Raw genomic sequence first — 16,268 nt, 5'->3', positions numbered from 1 at the left:
ATATCTTTGGCAATAGCCTAGATTGATTGTGGGTTCCCATGGGACCCCTTTTACCAATAACTTGTTTAGATGAAACCCATTAACCAAACTAGAGGCTTCATTTGGTGACAAGAAATGTTCATCTGCAGCTACATCTCCCCATTATTTGGTGAGTCCATTTAGATCACCTTCATATATGTATATTTCAGGAAGTTTCTGCTGTATTAGGCTTCCATACAACCCCTCAAATGGGTCTTAGTTTTAACTATCTGTCCTCATATTCCCCACCACCACTATCTCCACCCTATCCCATTGTTTAACCCTCCCATTCCAGTCTTCTTCACGCATCCATAACTATTTTTGTACTTCCCTTACTGGTATGATTCATTCAGATTGCCCCAGTTCCTTACTCTGTTTTTAACCTTTTTTGGTTACATGAATGGTGGCATATTTATAGAAGACTCAACAGCTGATAGTCACATATAAATGAATACATACCATGCCTGCCTTTGGGATTTGGACTACCTTACTCTGGATGATTTTTCTCAGTTACAACCATTTATCAGTGAATTTCAAGATTCCATTTTTTTCCAACAACTGAATAATATTCATTGTGTAAATGTACCATGTTTTTTATCTATTCATCCATTGATATATATCTATCTGTTTTTAATTTCTGTTTTTTAATTTCTGCTTATTACAAACAGAGTAGCAAACGGCTCTATTGCTGTAAACAATGCCTGCATAATTCACTAAACAATGAAAACTCAAGCTGGTGCCTACCTACAGCTTTTACCTCTACTGGCTAGTTAGGGCTTAGGTCTTAGAGGGTACCATTCAGGCTACCAAAGGAGAGTGGTAAACACAAACTCAGCACATAACTTTCAATCTACAACGGTAACCTGAATGAAGATGCACTCATGCAACAGTGGTACAAAGTTTGTGGGAGTAACCAACCAAATGGATCAAAGACTTCAACATAAAACCAACCACACTGAGTACCATAAAAGAGAAAGTGGCAAGTGCACTTGAACATATTAGCATAGGAGACCACTTCCTAAATATAACACTAGTAGCACAGACACTGAGGCCAACAGATTTTATGAAAGAAGAAAGAAAGAAAGAAAGAAAGAAAGAAAGAAAGAAAGAAAGAAAGAAGAGAAGCGAAGGACGGAAAATAAGAAGGAATAAAGAAGATGCACAATAACGAAGCACGTAAAGAAAGAAAGACAAAAGAAAGAACTAAAGAAGAAGGATAAGAAAGAAAGAAAGAAAGAAAGAAAGAAAGAAAGAAAGAAAGAAAGAAAGCCAGTAGGCAGCACTCTTCCCAAACTCTGCTTCAGTTCCTAACTCAAGATTGCTGCTTGGGTTCCTTCCCCATGTGCCTTCAATTATATAAGGAATGAAAACCAAGTAAACCCTTCCCTACCCAAGTTGCATTAAGCCATAGTGTTTATCACAGCAGTAGAAAACAAACTAGAACACAGTTCATAATTAACAACTTGTATTTAGATGTGCAGCACCCATGTGCAGTTTATATCTATATTCCCAGTGCTGGAGAGGTAGAGACAGAAGGATTCCAGAAATCAGCTAGCCAACCAGGCTAGGCAACTGGTGATCACCTAGTTCAGTGGAGACTGTCTCAAAAAATCAGGTGGAAAGTTACAGAAATACATATGACCTTAGCCTTCAGCCTCCACATGCAAATGTATGCACACACGTACACTCTCACTTACACATGATGTTGGATTCCTCTCTGCATGCTGTGAATATCATTGGTTAATAAAGAAACTACTTTGGGCCTTGTAGCTTTTGAGCTACAAGGGAACAGAGATAGGTGGGAAAAATTAAACTGAATGCTGGGAGAAAGGAGGCAGAGTCAGGGAGAAGGCATGTAGCACCTCCAGAGCTGGATGAAATTTTAGCTGGTAAGCAACAGCCACATGGTGATACATAGATTAATAGAAACGGGTAAACTAAGATGTAAGAATTAACCAATAAGAAGCTAGAGCTTATGGGCCAAGCAGTGTTTTAAATAATATAGTTTCTGTGTGATTATTTTAGGGCTAAGCAGCCGGGAACAAACTAGCAGGCTCCTAGTAAGTTATGTACATACAGCATACCTAATGTGTATATATTTATATTTAATTTTTTGTTTTGTTTGAGACAGGATCTTATGTAGTCTATGCTTGCCTTAAGCTTGATGTGTACCTGCAGATGATCTGAAACCTTTTATTCCTACTGCTTCTCTCTCTCAGGTGCTAGGAATAGACATTTGCACCAACACATTCAGTAAAATATGAATATATTTAATAGTAATCTTCTTGTTTGTCAATTATTGTTTTTTACTAAGAATAATAGATAAATTCCTAAAATTCATATTTAACAATTTGTTCAGTAATTTAAATTTTTACCCACATGTGCTGTTTCTACTTACATTTTGATACCTAGCAACTTATAGAGCCCATACAAATTCCCATTAGTCAGGTTCTTGTTATGATTAGTCAGGGCCTGTTTGGGGCTCTTCATTTCACCTCCACCTTTACATAATTGGGAAAATAGATCCTAACTATTGATTTTTTTATCAAAGCAAATTGTTTTCACATAATGATAAAGATAAACTTCCTCACCTCATTTCATACCGACTGTCAACTTTTTAATAATGCGCGATTATAATGACCATCGTGTTTATGTGTGTGAGAAGTCGAAGCCAATCCATTGAGACTGCAGGTACTTGGATCCTACTTTAATCCAGCTCAGGTCCATGATCTTGCATGTGTTGACTTTATCCATCCATTCCCTCCCCTTCCTATGAAAACACGACTGCCAACTCAGAAATTATTTCAGTTGTGTGGGGAGAATGTAGTGAAATTGCTCAACCCATTATCTACATCGTCCCAAATCACAACTGCGAGGACTGGATTAAGGTGTAGGCCAGCACTCTGTAGTCAGGCTTTTTAGAAGAATCTTGCCAGAGCTTGGCAAAATCGCTCTCATTTACATAGACACTAATAAAACTATAATAACCAAAGATTTCATTGTTTACTGCACACATTACATTTATAATAAGTAGTTGTGTGAATAGGGAGGTGCAGGAATAAATGTGTCGACAGACAGAGATTGTTTTCAGTGCACTTTGAAAGCTGACTCAGGACCAGATTAAGATTTAATTCAAGGTACATGGCTTTAAAAGGTTCATAATTTCCAAATAATGACAGAAAAGCGAAGGAGGGAGAGAAAGCTGACTCAAATTATTATGTGTGGGGAAGCTTTCTAGTGTTCATAACAGTGCAGAAAAAATAGAAAAATAGAGAAGAGGCATGAGGATGTGGCTGGCTAGCAGGCTTTGAAGACTGCAATGCAGAAGCCTGGCGCTTGGAAGTCAGTTCCAAGGTAAATGGCTTAGGTGTAAAAATAAGAAGACAGGAACTGAAGGTGCTGGCTTTTCTCTGTACAACCTTATAGAACAGCCCCATTTATAGTTAGGTCTTCCAGTAATAAGCAAAACCATAATCAATAAACACTTGTTTTGTTTAATTGGATATAGTCTTACAAGAATGTTTATGTGGAATACATCAGCTACAGGTTCTATCCTAAATCAAGTCACAGTTGTTTGTCCTCCCAGAGGAGCAGCTAAAAGTTGCAGGGGGAGAGGATGTCATATTGGTGTAGGTACTGGTTCACTGCCCCGTCAAGCAAATGACCTACACAGACAGACAGAGAGACAGATAGGCAGACACACCACACACACACACACAAACACACAAACGACATAAAATTAGAACGAAAACTAGGAATGAAGAAGGGATTTGGTGTAAGTGGAAGAGGATAAATGGGATAATGGATTTTTTAGTCAAAGAAATTATGTCTATGAATTTATAAAAGAATAAATAAACATTTAAAAAAGAAAAACTACAGTTTGTAATTCTTTCCTTGGGAACAAGAGCACCATTTTCCAACTAAGTCAAGTTCATTGACATCAATTTTAGATGTTATCATGACTATTATTCTCATTCCCTCTTATTTTTTTCCAATTCTTTTAAATATAAGTGAAAAAGAGAATACCTACAGCTGATAAACACTTTAAGCAAAGTAAGTGGATACAAATTTAAGATGCTCACAAGAATCAGTAGCCCCTCTCCTTATCACCATATTCTGGCCCAAACTTAAAAGCAAACTCTCCTAACCCACCAGAGGTCAGGCAAGCTTCCGGAATCCATGGTAAGTCTGCCCTACCCCTTGCCTGCCCATGCTCACCCAGTATAACCATAACCACCCCTCCTCTCCTCATCACCATGCCCCAGCCCATACCTCTGGCAGACACCTCCTACTCAACCAGAGACCAGAACAGCATTCTGAAGTTCAGAGACATGGCCATTCCCCTAAAAACCAAACGGAAGTCTCCTACTCTACCAGAAGCTAAGCCAGCATCCTAAATCTCAGAGGATACCCAACCAGGTCAGAGGCCACACACACAGCCAGAACTCCAGCTACTTATTTGAGCATAAACCCCTGCTGGATCAGAGGTCATCTAGGCCATCTGAATTCCAGACCCCAATCTGGGCTAAGATTTACTTAACCACAGGCTACCCCAGACAGAACAGAAAGGAAACAGAAATTAAGGAAGAAAATACCAATTCAACAAAGAAAATCCCAGAAATAGGCACCCAGACTGTAATTATTCTAAATCCAGATACCTAATCTTATCAGTCTAAAAACACAGTCAAAACAAGTCAAAGCAATACGTCACCGTCGGAATCCATCCATTCCACTATGGCATGCCCTGAAAATGCCAGCACGTATGAAGCACAAGAAAATGATCTTAAAAGCAATTTTATGATGATGATAGACCTATTAAAGAGAAAATAAATAAATCTCTTAAAGAAAGTGAGGAAAAGATAATGAAAAATTGGAGGAAATCAAGATATTACTTAAAGAATGTCAAGAATCAATAAGAAACAATACTATTTAAACTAGCTGGTGATTAAATAATAGAATCATGGCCAACTATACCATAAAATAGAAATATAAGAGAAAGAAAAGAGAGAGTGGCACAAAGGGAATATATATATATATATATATATATGCAGACATTATATTTATTATATACATAATATATATACTCTCAAAAAAGGTCTCTATGAGATTTGTTTAGTGTGATTCAATGCCTGCTCTGCATGCTACGTGTTATGGTATGGTTTGCAAGTTGGGCAAGAGCCTGGAGTTTGAAACACACACACACACACACACACGCACACACACAGAGAGAGAGAGAGGGGGGGGGGGCGGGGGGGTATTGCCAAGAATTCCCCAAGAATGTCTTCTTTATTGTGTTCCAGGGCAGCTTATATATGGTCTCCTTGACTAATGGCCACGCCCTACCTCTCAGGTGCAAGTCCACCAGAAACCACTCCCCTGCCACCAGGAACCTGAGGGTCTCGTGCTCAGAGCAGCTGCAAAACAAGTTGTTTGCTCAGAGCAGCTGAAAGCATAGAGAAACAAGTTGTTTACTCCAGCAGGCAGGGGGCCACAGGAAATTCAGGGTCTGGGTGGCCACAGTCCTCAAGAGTTTAGGAAAATATAATGAAGAAAAACATATTGTGCATGATACACATATATACAAACAATAAGTACCATCTTGTATCTATGCGTACACACAAAATAGAATATAGCAACATACTACAATAGTATATTAAGTATATAACAGCACTGTATAAGAGGGACATCAAGGGTTCATCATTGTTTCCTGAGAGAGAAACGGCTTTAACGGAGGAGGGAGAAAGATGTTAACCACCTTGCTCTCCACACATCTTCTTCATCTGTAGATTTTAAAGGAAAAACTTAAGCCATTTACTTGTGCAATTGAAACAAAATGAAAATTCTTTACCCGTAGATGAACGGATAGAAAACGGAATGGGTCGGGATCAATGGTTAACGTCTAGTCATCAACAAAAACCCCCAGTGTTTCTCTTGCCAACCATGGTTCTAGAGAGTAGATGCCAGGATCTGGGAAAATCAGTACCTCAAACAAAGGATTAAATTAAAAATTAACATGATCATGATGGCCAAATCAGGATTAGCATCTTATGAGAGAATGCTCAGGAACAAAGAGGAGCTGAATCCAGCATTCTTCGGAATGTAAGCCCCCAACAAAGAAATCTTTTCCTGCTCTTACAATTCCTCCTATAAATGAGCAGATGACCAGCTTCCAACAGGGCCTTTCCCCCAGTCACTAACATGTTAAGAACAACAGCTTAGGAGGAGTCCAAAAAAAAAAAATTACATCAGACTATGATAATTTATCATGATAGGAAATTTTAAAGGAATAAAGTTGGTTTCTGCTCCCTTAAAAAGTGACAATAGAACAAGCTCTCTGAAAGAACTAACGTTGCAGCGCATATTGTGAGGAAGTTGTTTAGATCTGACTCTCTTTGATCCTCTAATTTGGCAACTGATTGATGATCGTACTATCCAATCAGAGGCCCTTTAGGAAACAAGATGACGTTTCATCTTCCCTGGAGCTCTAGTTTCGCTACAGTCCTATAAAACATCCAAGAGAATTTTGCAGTAACACAACAGAGACTTAGCCCAGTGGCAGAAAGCCCTGCCGTTTGCTGTAGACATAAGGATGGTCATGGATTCATGAAAGTGAAATGTATTCCAACCAACCTGAGGGACAGCATGACACGTTTTTATAATGACACCACAGTTTAGAGACCAAAGTGAAAATTGACGGACAAAACTGCTTTGGAAATAGGCCAGGTAGTCTTAATATTGATCACAGCTGTATGTGATCAATCCTGATTCAAATTACATGTTTTTGCACTTGCCTTTACGGTTATGACAGCTTTCGCAGAGCTTCATAATGATGAAATATCTGATATCTGTTTCCTTTTGTCTGATTCAGGTTTACTCACTTAACTATAGTTTATTGAGGACCTTGCACATGTATGGCGCAATCCAAGGAAGATACAGTCCCTCACTTTAAAAATCTTAATTCAGAGTTACACTACTTATATTTTATCTTCCACCGTGTGTTTATAATATTAATATGTGCTAGATCCTGGGAGTGATAAGAATGAATTTAACAAGTAACCAATACCTTCCAGTCAAAATTTAAAGATAAAATATAGAAACACAGTGTTCAGTAACTGAAATCAGAACAAACGGTTCAAGGACCTCAGAAAATAAGACAACTAAATCCAGGAGGGCATCCTAAGAGATCTCATACCGAGTTTCTTTACTACTTTCCGACCAAAGCAATAGTTCTTCATTTGGAGCTAGAAACATGGAGTCAAAGAAAAAAACCTAAAGTATGTAAGGGGTTATGAAAGATACTGAGAATACAGGTTAAAAAAAAACCCAACATCTTAAGGAAGCAAATTAATGATGATAATATTCTAATTAAGAACATTTGGAGCACACAGAAGGAAACACCCACGTCTACAGGAGCCACTCCAGAAGATCTGAAGGCTGACAAACACCTCTGTCGGTTATAAGAGAGAACAGGAAACTCCAGGAGGCCATGGAATTGCAGTGCCAGTAAACTGTACTGTGATAAGAGCCAAGAGTTAATACAGCTCGCATGTGAATTAATAAAGAAGAAGAGAAAGAAGTGAAGTAGACTGACCAATTGGAGAAGGGCTTTGTGTGAAAGGTTAAGAATTTCAGAGATGTCAGCTAAATGGAGGGTAGAACTGAGAGACCGACAGTTTCTCATTCGTTCATCTGTTTTTTTTTTCAAACTTCTTTATTAGTAGAATGGAAGGAAACTTCTGCAGTAAGAAGACACAGCAATGTTTGCAGTATTTTTAGAGTTAAAGAAATGAGAGTTTCTTTGCTTTGTTGTTTTCTTTTGTTTTTACAGAGTCTCACTATGTGTCCCTGGATTGCCTAAAATTTACTCTGTAGACAAGAGTGACCTTGAATGAGCAGAGGTCCACCTGCTTCTGCCACCCAAGTGCACTACCACTCCCAGCAAAGCCAAGATTTTTTTTTTAAAGTTAGAAAAGTGGCAGCTGATAAAGGAGCAAGATGATGAACAGAGTTTGATGATAGAATAAACAAGAATTGACAGATTACTGGTAATGTTTAAGGGAAAGGGGGATTTCTATGATAGCTAAAAAGAAAAGTAAGTTACAATAGCTAGGAAGACTGGGACACGGCTAAGGAGTTGAAGATGATTTTCTAAGTTTCATAGTTTTGCCTATTATACAGATAGATTCTTCAGACACAGGAAAAAAGTTCTCTGAATATCAGAGACTATTTCCACTTATTATCCACTTTTCTCTTCATAGCCAAGTATCTTGAAATCTATAATTGTGTGTGTGTGTGTGTGTGTGTGTGTGTGTGTGTGTGTGTGTGTGTGTTTGGCTGTACATATACAAATATATCACATGTTTGCCTGGTATCTGCTGAGGTCAGAAGAGGGCATTAGTATTCTGAAACTAGAATTATGGGTGGTTGTGAACCCAACCATGAGGATGCAAGGAATAACCTTTGTCCTCTGCAAGAGTCACAAGTGCTCTTCACCACTGAGCTACCCGTTTTGCCAAAAATCAATCATAATTTCGGCTGAATCTTTAATGTATGGAGTTATGTTAAATGGAAATTATATAACACATAAAAGGAAAAGTGTTTGGAGATTAAGAAATTTACTTAATTAGATACTATAGTGCACTCAGAATTCAGTTTAGACTGCATGATTCTTGGTTCATATTCCACAATATTGAAATTGCCCCATCAAGGGCTGAGAACATAACTCAGTGGTATAGTGTGTGTTTATCATGTGTGAGGCTCTCAATCAGATCCCGAAAATCTCCAAATAAGACAAAACAGTCCAATCAAGGTCATCAACCAGACATTTAATTAAAATTTATTGTATACTTGATATTTTCCATTAGCTTAAATTTATAATTTAATGAATCTTTCAAATTAAGGTGATGATAGCCAACTGAGTCTTTTCACTCTACCCAAACAGCATTTTCTTGTCCCCACATCCATTCTTTTCCATGTGGAATTAATGAGAACTTTGGATGCTCTTAAGATGTGCCATATGGAGTGTCAAATTAAAAGAATTAAACCTGTGAATATATCATTTGAACAAAATTTAATGAAATGATTTTTTTGTTCACTTGCCCAGAATTCTTATGAAGTAACCACCAATCAATACTTGTTCCAAATGAAGCTTTCCCCCAAGCCTTCACAGTTAGCCAGTTCGCATGAACAACTGACACCTCTCAGAGAAATCCAGGGCCCAGTGAAGATTAGGAATTGGGAGTGCAGAAAATTAGAGGTGTCGCGTGACTTACTTTATCTCTGGAGAAGCTGAAAAGCTGTTTTCTTTCAGCAAAGAACTGAACTGCTATGACACTGGCCGAATGACCCCATAGAACACCGACTGGTTTCGAGACCACATAGGGATTCCAAAGGCAGACTTTATTGTTGATGCCAGCTGTTGCTGATCAGAATTCAAAAGAAAAAATGTTTTTAAAATTATCCTTGTGAAATCAGTTTTTCACGTGAACATTAATACACCCTGTCTTGAAGAAAGGAAAACTTTGTCATTGCCCAACTAAATTGTGGATTCAGTTGAATGATGGGTGTGAGCTGACCTTAAGCAGTGGTTCTCGGTTTTCCTATTGCTACAAGCCTTTAGCAAAATTCTTCGTGTTGTAGTGACTCACCACCATAGAACTATTCCATTGCTACTTCATAACTTGAATTTTGCTACTATTATGAATCATAATGTACATAACTGATATGCAGGATATCATGACCCACAGTTTGAGAACCATTGATTTGAGGCAGGAGTTTTCATTGGCTAGAAGGGGAAAAGATTGTCTCATTTAGAAACCTACCCAAGGCCTGCCTGAGAGGGAATACAATTTCCCCTCCTAGCTCCCAAATTCCCAATTTCTGGACCAAAAGAAATTTAGACAGGATGATAGGTATTTAGGGGGTAAAAAAAAAAGAACTAATTATTCACAAGTCACAAGTCAATAAATAGAAATATTAAGAGTATATTATTTTACCACTGTTTAAATAATCAAGTATGTACAAGCCACCAAAAATCACCAACATGTCCATCCTGGCTTACTGTGAAATCAAATATTTTTATCATGGCTCCCTTATAACCAGGGACCATCTCAAGATCAAGCTAGGTACTATGCAAGCATGTATGATGTAATTTAACTCTCTGGTTCTGTCTTGGTCTTAAACTGATTATATACTGGCACTTATTATGTTTTCCAGCAAATTCCAAACAGATCAGTATAGAAGAATTAAATAACTATTCAGCCAGTGAGTTAAAGGGGTGATATTTGAGTCCTTGCCAAATTAATTCGTCAATCCCCCCCAGATTTCTCTGATATACTTTAGAGTATTCTTGTAAATCATCCCATCTCACCAGGTCTGTGTTAATCTCAGCTGAGTATTATTCATTATTTTAAGTGTCTGTTTGCTTAATGAACAACAGCATTTTTCCTGTGGATGCTAACTACTGAATGTGGAATTGTATGACCCATACCATAGGCTATTGAGGCTCTTTATAACTACTCTATTGATTTTTCTATAACAGATCTGCATGTCGGTTTTATAACGTTTGGACTTACATATCCATAGATCAAATTATCAACTTTCATAACATCTAGGTATTTAATTTAAAAGATTAATACCTGGAAAAGTTTATATTTCTGATACCTTTTGCATCAAAAAATACTTCCTTAATAAACTAAAGCTATGATAGCCTATAAATTCTCAAAAATTACTAGAAAATGTACTCTGAAAAGTATCTAATATTTGCAGTTATACTGATGTGTGCAAGTGTATATATGCTGTGTGTGCATGTGTGTATGCTCACATGTGTGAGAGTCATGAAAGTGATGGATTTGCTTGAGAGCAGCATTTGACAGAGTTAGGAAGATGGCAGAATAGCAGATGCTGTATAAACTGTCTTCTTTCCCTATGTCATCTCCACCCCTACCAATTCTAATAAAAGACTCATTAAAGCATCGGGGTGCTTTCTCATATTTCACCCCAGTGTAATTCAAACGCACTGCACATCATATGCATCATTATCAAACATTCTCAGGCAGTAAAATGTGAGCTGCTCAAGTTGGTCTCCCTGGCAATAAAGCAACAAGATGCAGTACTTCCCTGCATACAAATATGCATCCTAGACAATTTATGAGGCCCTCATAGTTATCGTGATTTATTTTACATACCAATTAAATTGAGCCGAGAGTGGTAATCAAAAGCATGAACGCCCTGGGCAATGTTGAAAGGTGTCATTTTAAGGAGCTTTTTTGCCTTCTCTCTCCACGCCAGCACCACAGTGTTTGTACTGCTGGTTGTGCTGGAAATGAAAGCATCTAAAGAGGCACTGTAAGCAACTGAAAAACAAATAAAAAGATAATCTTAAGCTGTTTTTACATAATAGAAAAATAGAAATATTTAAATATGTAATAGTAAAAATATCATGTGTGATGACCCTTCTCCACACTCAGAAGAGCCTATTCACCCATTCCCTCCAACCAAAGAATTTACAGCAAGGAACCATAGCACATTCTCCAATCTGACTATCCTGTACTCTAGACATGCTTTAAGGTTTTGTTTGTTTGTTTATTCATTTGTTTCTTTTTATGGAACACAAGCAAAAGCAGCGCTCATCGCAAAAGTCGTGGAGCATGCTGTAGAAGAAAATGAAGAGGTGATCCAATTTGTGGACTCTTCTCCCCAGACCTGAAACAGGCAAACAAGAACCAGCAAGCATCTGCTTGCTATGGTTCATGAGGAAATGACAATTTATTTAAATTTTGACCAATCTAGAATGCTTAAGAGTAGATAGGCCAGGACTCAGACCTGGTATGATCCCAAGTGAAGCTAAGATTCGGGTAAAGGTGACTAACCCCGTGTCTGATATTGTGAAGCATAATAATCCTATTTCCTGAGCAATAAAGGCCCAATCCTCATGTGTCATGATGGGCTTTCATTTTTGTCAGAATCACAGACTCCCAAAGGTGAGTAAGTGCTCTTTTGCCAGCCTTGGACATGCCACCTTTTATCCACACAGAGGTCCTCTCTTGATTTTTGCTCAGAAAATGAGTAATTTGTATCCAAAATTGAAAGATTTCTAACTTAAAACCAAGACAAAAATCCCTGCCACACACAAAGGATTTTGTCAATATATAGAGTATGGAAAGTTGCTTCAACAGAAATACTTATAATTTTTTTTCTGCCTGCTGCTTATTAGGTAGAATCAAGTGAGGTAGACTCAGAAGACAATTCTCAGTGAACTCGGAACATTTCTGTACCTCTAAAGAAGTTGAGCGCTGGCTGCCCTTTATTCAAGATTATGTTTTCAAAGACATGAGCATAGCAAACAGCCTCAGAATGCAGAGTTAGTGTCTCCCTTTCAAACAAATGGCAGGCATTCCTGATATCCAGAAAAACAGGGGTAGTTTTCTCTGGAGCAGAAGGAGATGCATGTCCTGTGCCCGTATAAAAGGCTCAAGTTCCCTCAATCTGGGTTTCTTCTACGCTAAAACATTTATGTGAAGGCAAAATGTGCCTTTTGTGGACTTGTAGCAAAAGTGTCAATACTTACACCGCTTGCTTTCTTGTGGATTATATATACTTTTCATTTTTTAATCTGTGCCACAGGCATATATTTCCTCTGTCACTGTAGGATTTTTGTTGAAAGTGTGCTTACAGCGTTGGACTCTGGTTATACTTGAGGCAGTATAGTTACTCTATAGCTCAGCTGAAAAGAGCACAAGGGCCATCACGGCCACTAAATCCAGGTCAAAGTGCTTGCCGCTCTGCCTGATGACCTCACTCCAGTACCCAGAAGCCACATGATGCCACACTCACGCCACAGTCCATGCACGGACCATACACATTCACTCACAGAGTCTCACACAAAGAGACAAATGTACAAACAATTGTTTTGAAAACTGTGAGAACTCAGTCTTCAAAATCAGAAGCAAGTTAAGTACTTGTAACCTCTCAAATGGATACATTAAATCCTTCCTTTCAAGGTAATAATAGGGAGGGTTCCCCTTGCATATTAATGAGGGAATTATGACCTTAGACCTGGGATTAGGGCCTTATGTAAGAGATAAAAGGGAATTTGTCCCTTTCCTCATGAGAGGACACAACTGGAAGATGGTATCTGTAATTCAAGAAGTGTCCTCCAGACACCATGTCTACCAGCAGTGAAATCTCCGAACTTTACAGCCTTCAGAACTATAAAAATAAATGTCTATTATTTATACACTATTCAGAATATGTGCTTATACAAATATGCATAAACAAATCTCCACATAATTGCAAAGAAACGGAAGCTGAAGCACAGCCAGGCACAGTCCTTTCTATCTAACCTAATCTATTGAGTTAATTATTTCTAGCAGGGCAGTGGTGCTGCACACCTTTAATCCCAGCACCCAGGAAGCAGAGGCAGGCAGATCTCTGTGAGTTCGAGGCCAGCCTGGTCTACAAGAGCTAGTTCCAGGACAGGCTCCAAAGCTACACAGAAACCTTGTCTCGAAAAATCCCCCCCCCAAAAAATAGAGTTAATTATTTCTGAAAGCAGCTAGAGTTTGTTCACTCACGAGCTGATATTGACTTGAGAATGGCTTAGTTTAATATATTTTCATATCTATCTTTCTGGAAAACAAATAACTCACATGATCAATTTCTGTTTAATAAGATTGAGACTATTTAGAGTGCCACCTACAGATATCTGTTCTTAAAGTCATTTAATCTTCAGAATTACAGCCTCTCACTAATACCTGTGGTGTGAAAATACTGAAGAACTAAATTCACTCAATGCCTTAGACATATGACTCTAAGCTTAGAAAAGAAGACATATAAATCAAACAATTAGACTATCTTATCCCATAGTAACTTGCTACACTGGATGGTATAGGGATGAGTCCAAAGAAAGACATCATGTATGATTCAGTATTCTGAAGACATTTCACAATTATTCTATTTTGACAACATTCTATTGATGAGAAGTAAGACAAAATACCTTACTTGTATTAAAGGAGCGTGCTTCAACAGTTATGCATTATTAGCAAGGAACATTTAAATATCACGCAAGGATGGGGCTAATCAGTTAAGTGTACCTATTGTTCTTGCAAAGTACCTGAATCTTGTTTCCATCATCCATGTCCCGTGGCTCACAGGGCTCCAGATCCATAGAATCTGACAGCCTGTTTTCACATATGCATATACCAGCTCGGATACCCATGACCACACACAATTATTTTTTAAATATAAAATGAAGAATCCTCCAAGGGAAGCTGCATGACAACACACACCTGTAATGCCATCTCTGAGATAGGAGAATATAAACTCCAAAATATTGAACCAGCAGAATTTCAACCTACCTTTTAATTTTATAGGTGAAGAAAAGTGAAAAAGAAAAAACACAAAAACAAGTGTAATTATAAGGCTAAAAACAGATGATGTCTATTTCAAACTTGGGTCAGGAGTTCTGGCATCAACCATCTGATCAGAGGAATGGTGCATAGCATGGAGTATTACAGATCCAAGTTCAAAGCTAGAATCTCCAGAATACAACTTGAGTCTGCAGAGCCAGACTCCTTGACAATGGGGACTTCGCATACTGTAGCATGCAGATGAGTCACCGGGAGATTACAGAGAAAGTGCAGATTCTCACTGTGCAAGCCTATGATTGGTCATCACTCACAGTGCCTGATGTTCCTGCTTATACTGTCTAAGGACCATGCTTAAAGGAACAAGATGCTGGAAATAATTCTGTAGAGATAGACATTATTTCATACTCTAAAGGATGAATCACCAGTTCTTAAATTTCAGAGACTAAATATTTATTCTCATGAGAACCATAGACTCCATCAGAAACTTGTGCACATAGCACAAATTTGGGTATTAGATGCCAGAGTTTTAATAAGCTTCCCACCATGATCCATACATGATAGAGCTGAGAAACTCAGGCAATAAACCTCTGAGCCCAAGGTAATGTTGGATTAAAAAGGAGCTCTCTGCTTGCTTTCTTATATGGCTCTTCATATTTGATTACTGGAAAAGGGTTTGATAAGCACTCCAGGTTATAGTGGTATATTATTTGCATTTTAATAAATAAAGCTTGCCTGAAGGTCAGAGTGCAGAGCTAGCCACACTAGTCACTCATACAGGCCAGGCAGTAGTAGCACACACCTTTAACCCTAGCTACCACACTTGTTAGCCTTTGAGGCTTGGTCGAGGTGGTGCATGCCTTTAATACCAGCATGAGAGGAATATAAGGCAGGATGACACAGGAACACTTTTCCTTTCAGTTTGAATATTTCATAGAGCTAAGAGCTCTCTTGTGCTTGACTGCTTTGCTTCTCTAATCTTTCAGCCTGAATCCTAATATCTGTCTCTGGGTTTTTAGTATTCGTGGGACACCAAGTTGTCCTGGACTCACTGTAAGGTCCAGTCTGGACTCAAACTCACCACCCTCACATGTAAGACTCAAAGAGCAGGGATTATACATTATGCATTTTATTTTTTAATTCTTTAGTACAAATACATTTAATCATTTTTTGAACTGAACACAATTTCTTCAAGAAAAACAGGCAGCCAAGATTCAAAAGAGATTTCAGAAAGGGAAGCATCCTCTGGTACACAGAATAACTCAGTATGAAATGTCATGAAATAGAAGAAAAAACTACAGAAAAAGATGGTCCATGTTTCCGGTCTGTTTCTAGCTCTTTTTTTATAATGATGAAGATGACTTGATGAACCCTTCTCATACGCCAGGCAAAATGCGCCGAGCTCTTGATCTATCATAATCTTCATTGTGTAAGTTATTTGAAGTTTGCTAATGAGAAGACAGACATTGCAAAACTCAACTTGCCCTGGGTCATGTGGCTAATTACAGATGGAGATGGGACCGAACTGACTGTGAGCTCCTGCCGAAATCTCAGTGGAGACCTCCAATTGCCGCGCACCGCTCCCCCCGTGTCTGCGTTCGATGCGCTTTTACCCAGTTACCGAGCTTCAGGCAAGGGGCTGGAGGTTAAAATACACAAACACATACATACAGAGAGACAGCGACACGGGTCATCCTTGAATTCCCCAAGAATGCCCCCTTTATTGTGTTCAGGGGAAGATTATATAGAGATAGCCCCGCCCCAGCCAAACCCACCAGACACCACTCTCCTGCCATCAGGAATTCCTGAAGGTCTCTTGCTCAGAGCAGCTGTAGGCACTCAGATCAGGGGATTACAAGAAATTCAGGATCTGGGGTCTCACTG

The 16,268-nt window shown here is 38.5% G+C and overlaps 1 protein-coding gene across 1 annotated transcript in view; it reads right to left on the bottom strand.

The window, feature by feature from the left end:
- Window positions 1-16,268, bottom strand: part of Wdr49 (WD repeat domain 49) — a 106,853-nt gene that overhangs the window by 64,017 nt on the left and 26,568 nt on the right. Inside the window, exons 5-6 of the mRNA XM_038347937.2 lie at window positions 11,205-11,372; window positions 9,291-9,439 (exon numbers count right to left, since the gene is read on the bottom strand). Coding sequence (XP_038203865.2) covers window positions 9,291-9,439; window positions 11,205-11,372 — 317 coding nt within the window. The remainder of the gene's footprint in view (window positions 1-9,290; window positions 9,440-11,204; window positions 11,373-16,268) is intronic.

Source organism: Arvicola amphibius, chromosome 11 (assembly GCF_903992535.2).
Source record: "Arvicola amphibius chromosome 11, mArvAmp1.2, whole genome shotgun sequence".
NCBI lineage: Eukaryota > Metazoa > Chordata > Mammalia > Rodentia > Cricetidae > Arvicola > Arvicola amphibius.
This window is presented reverse-complemented; position numbering and strand designations above follow the sequence as displayed.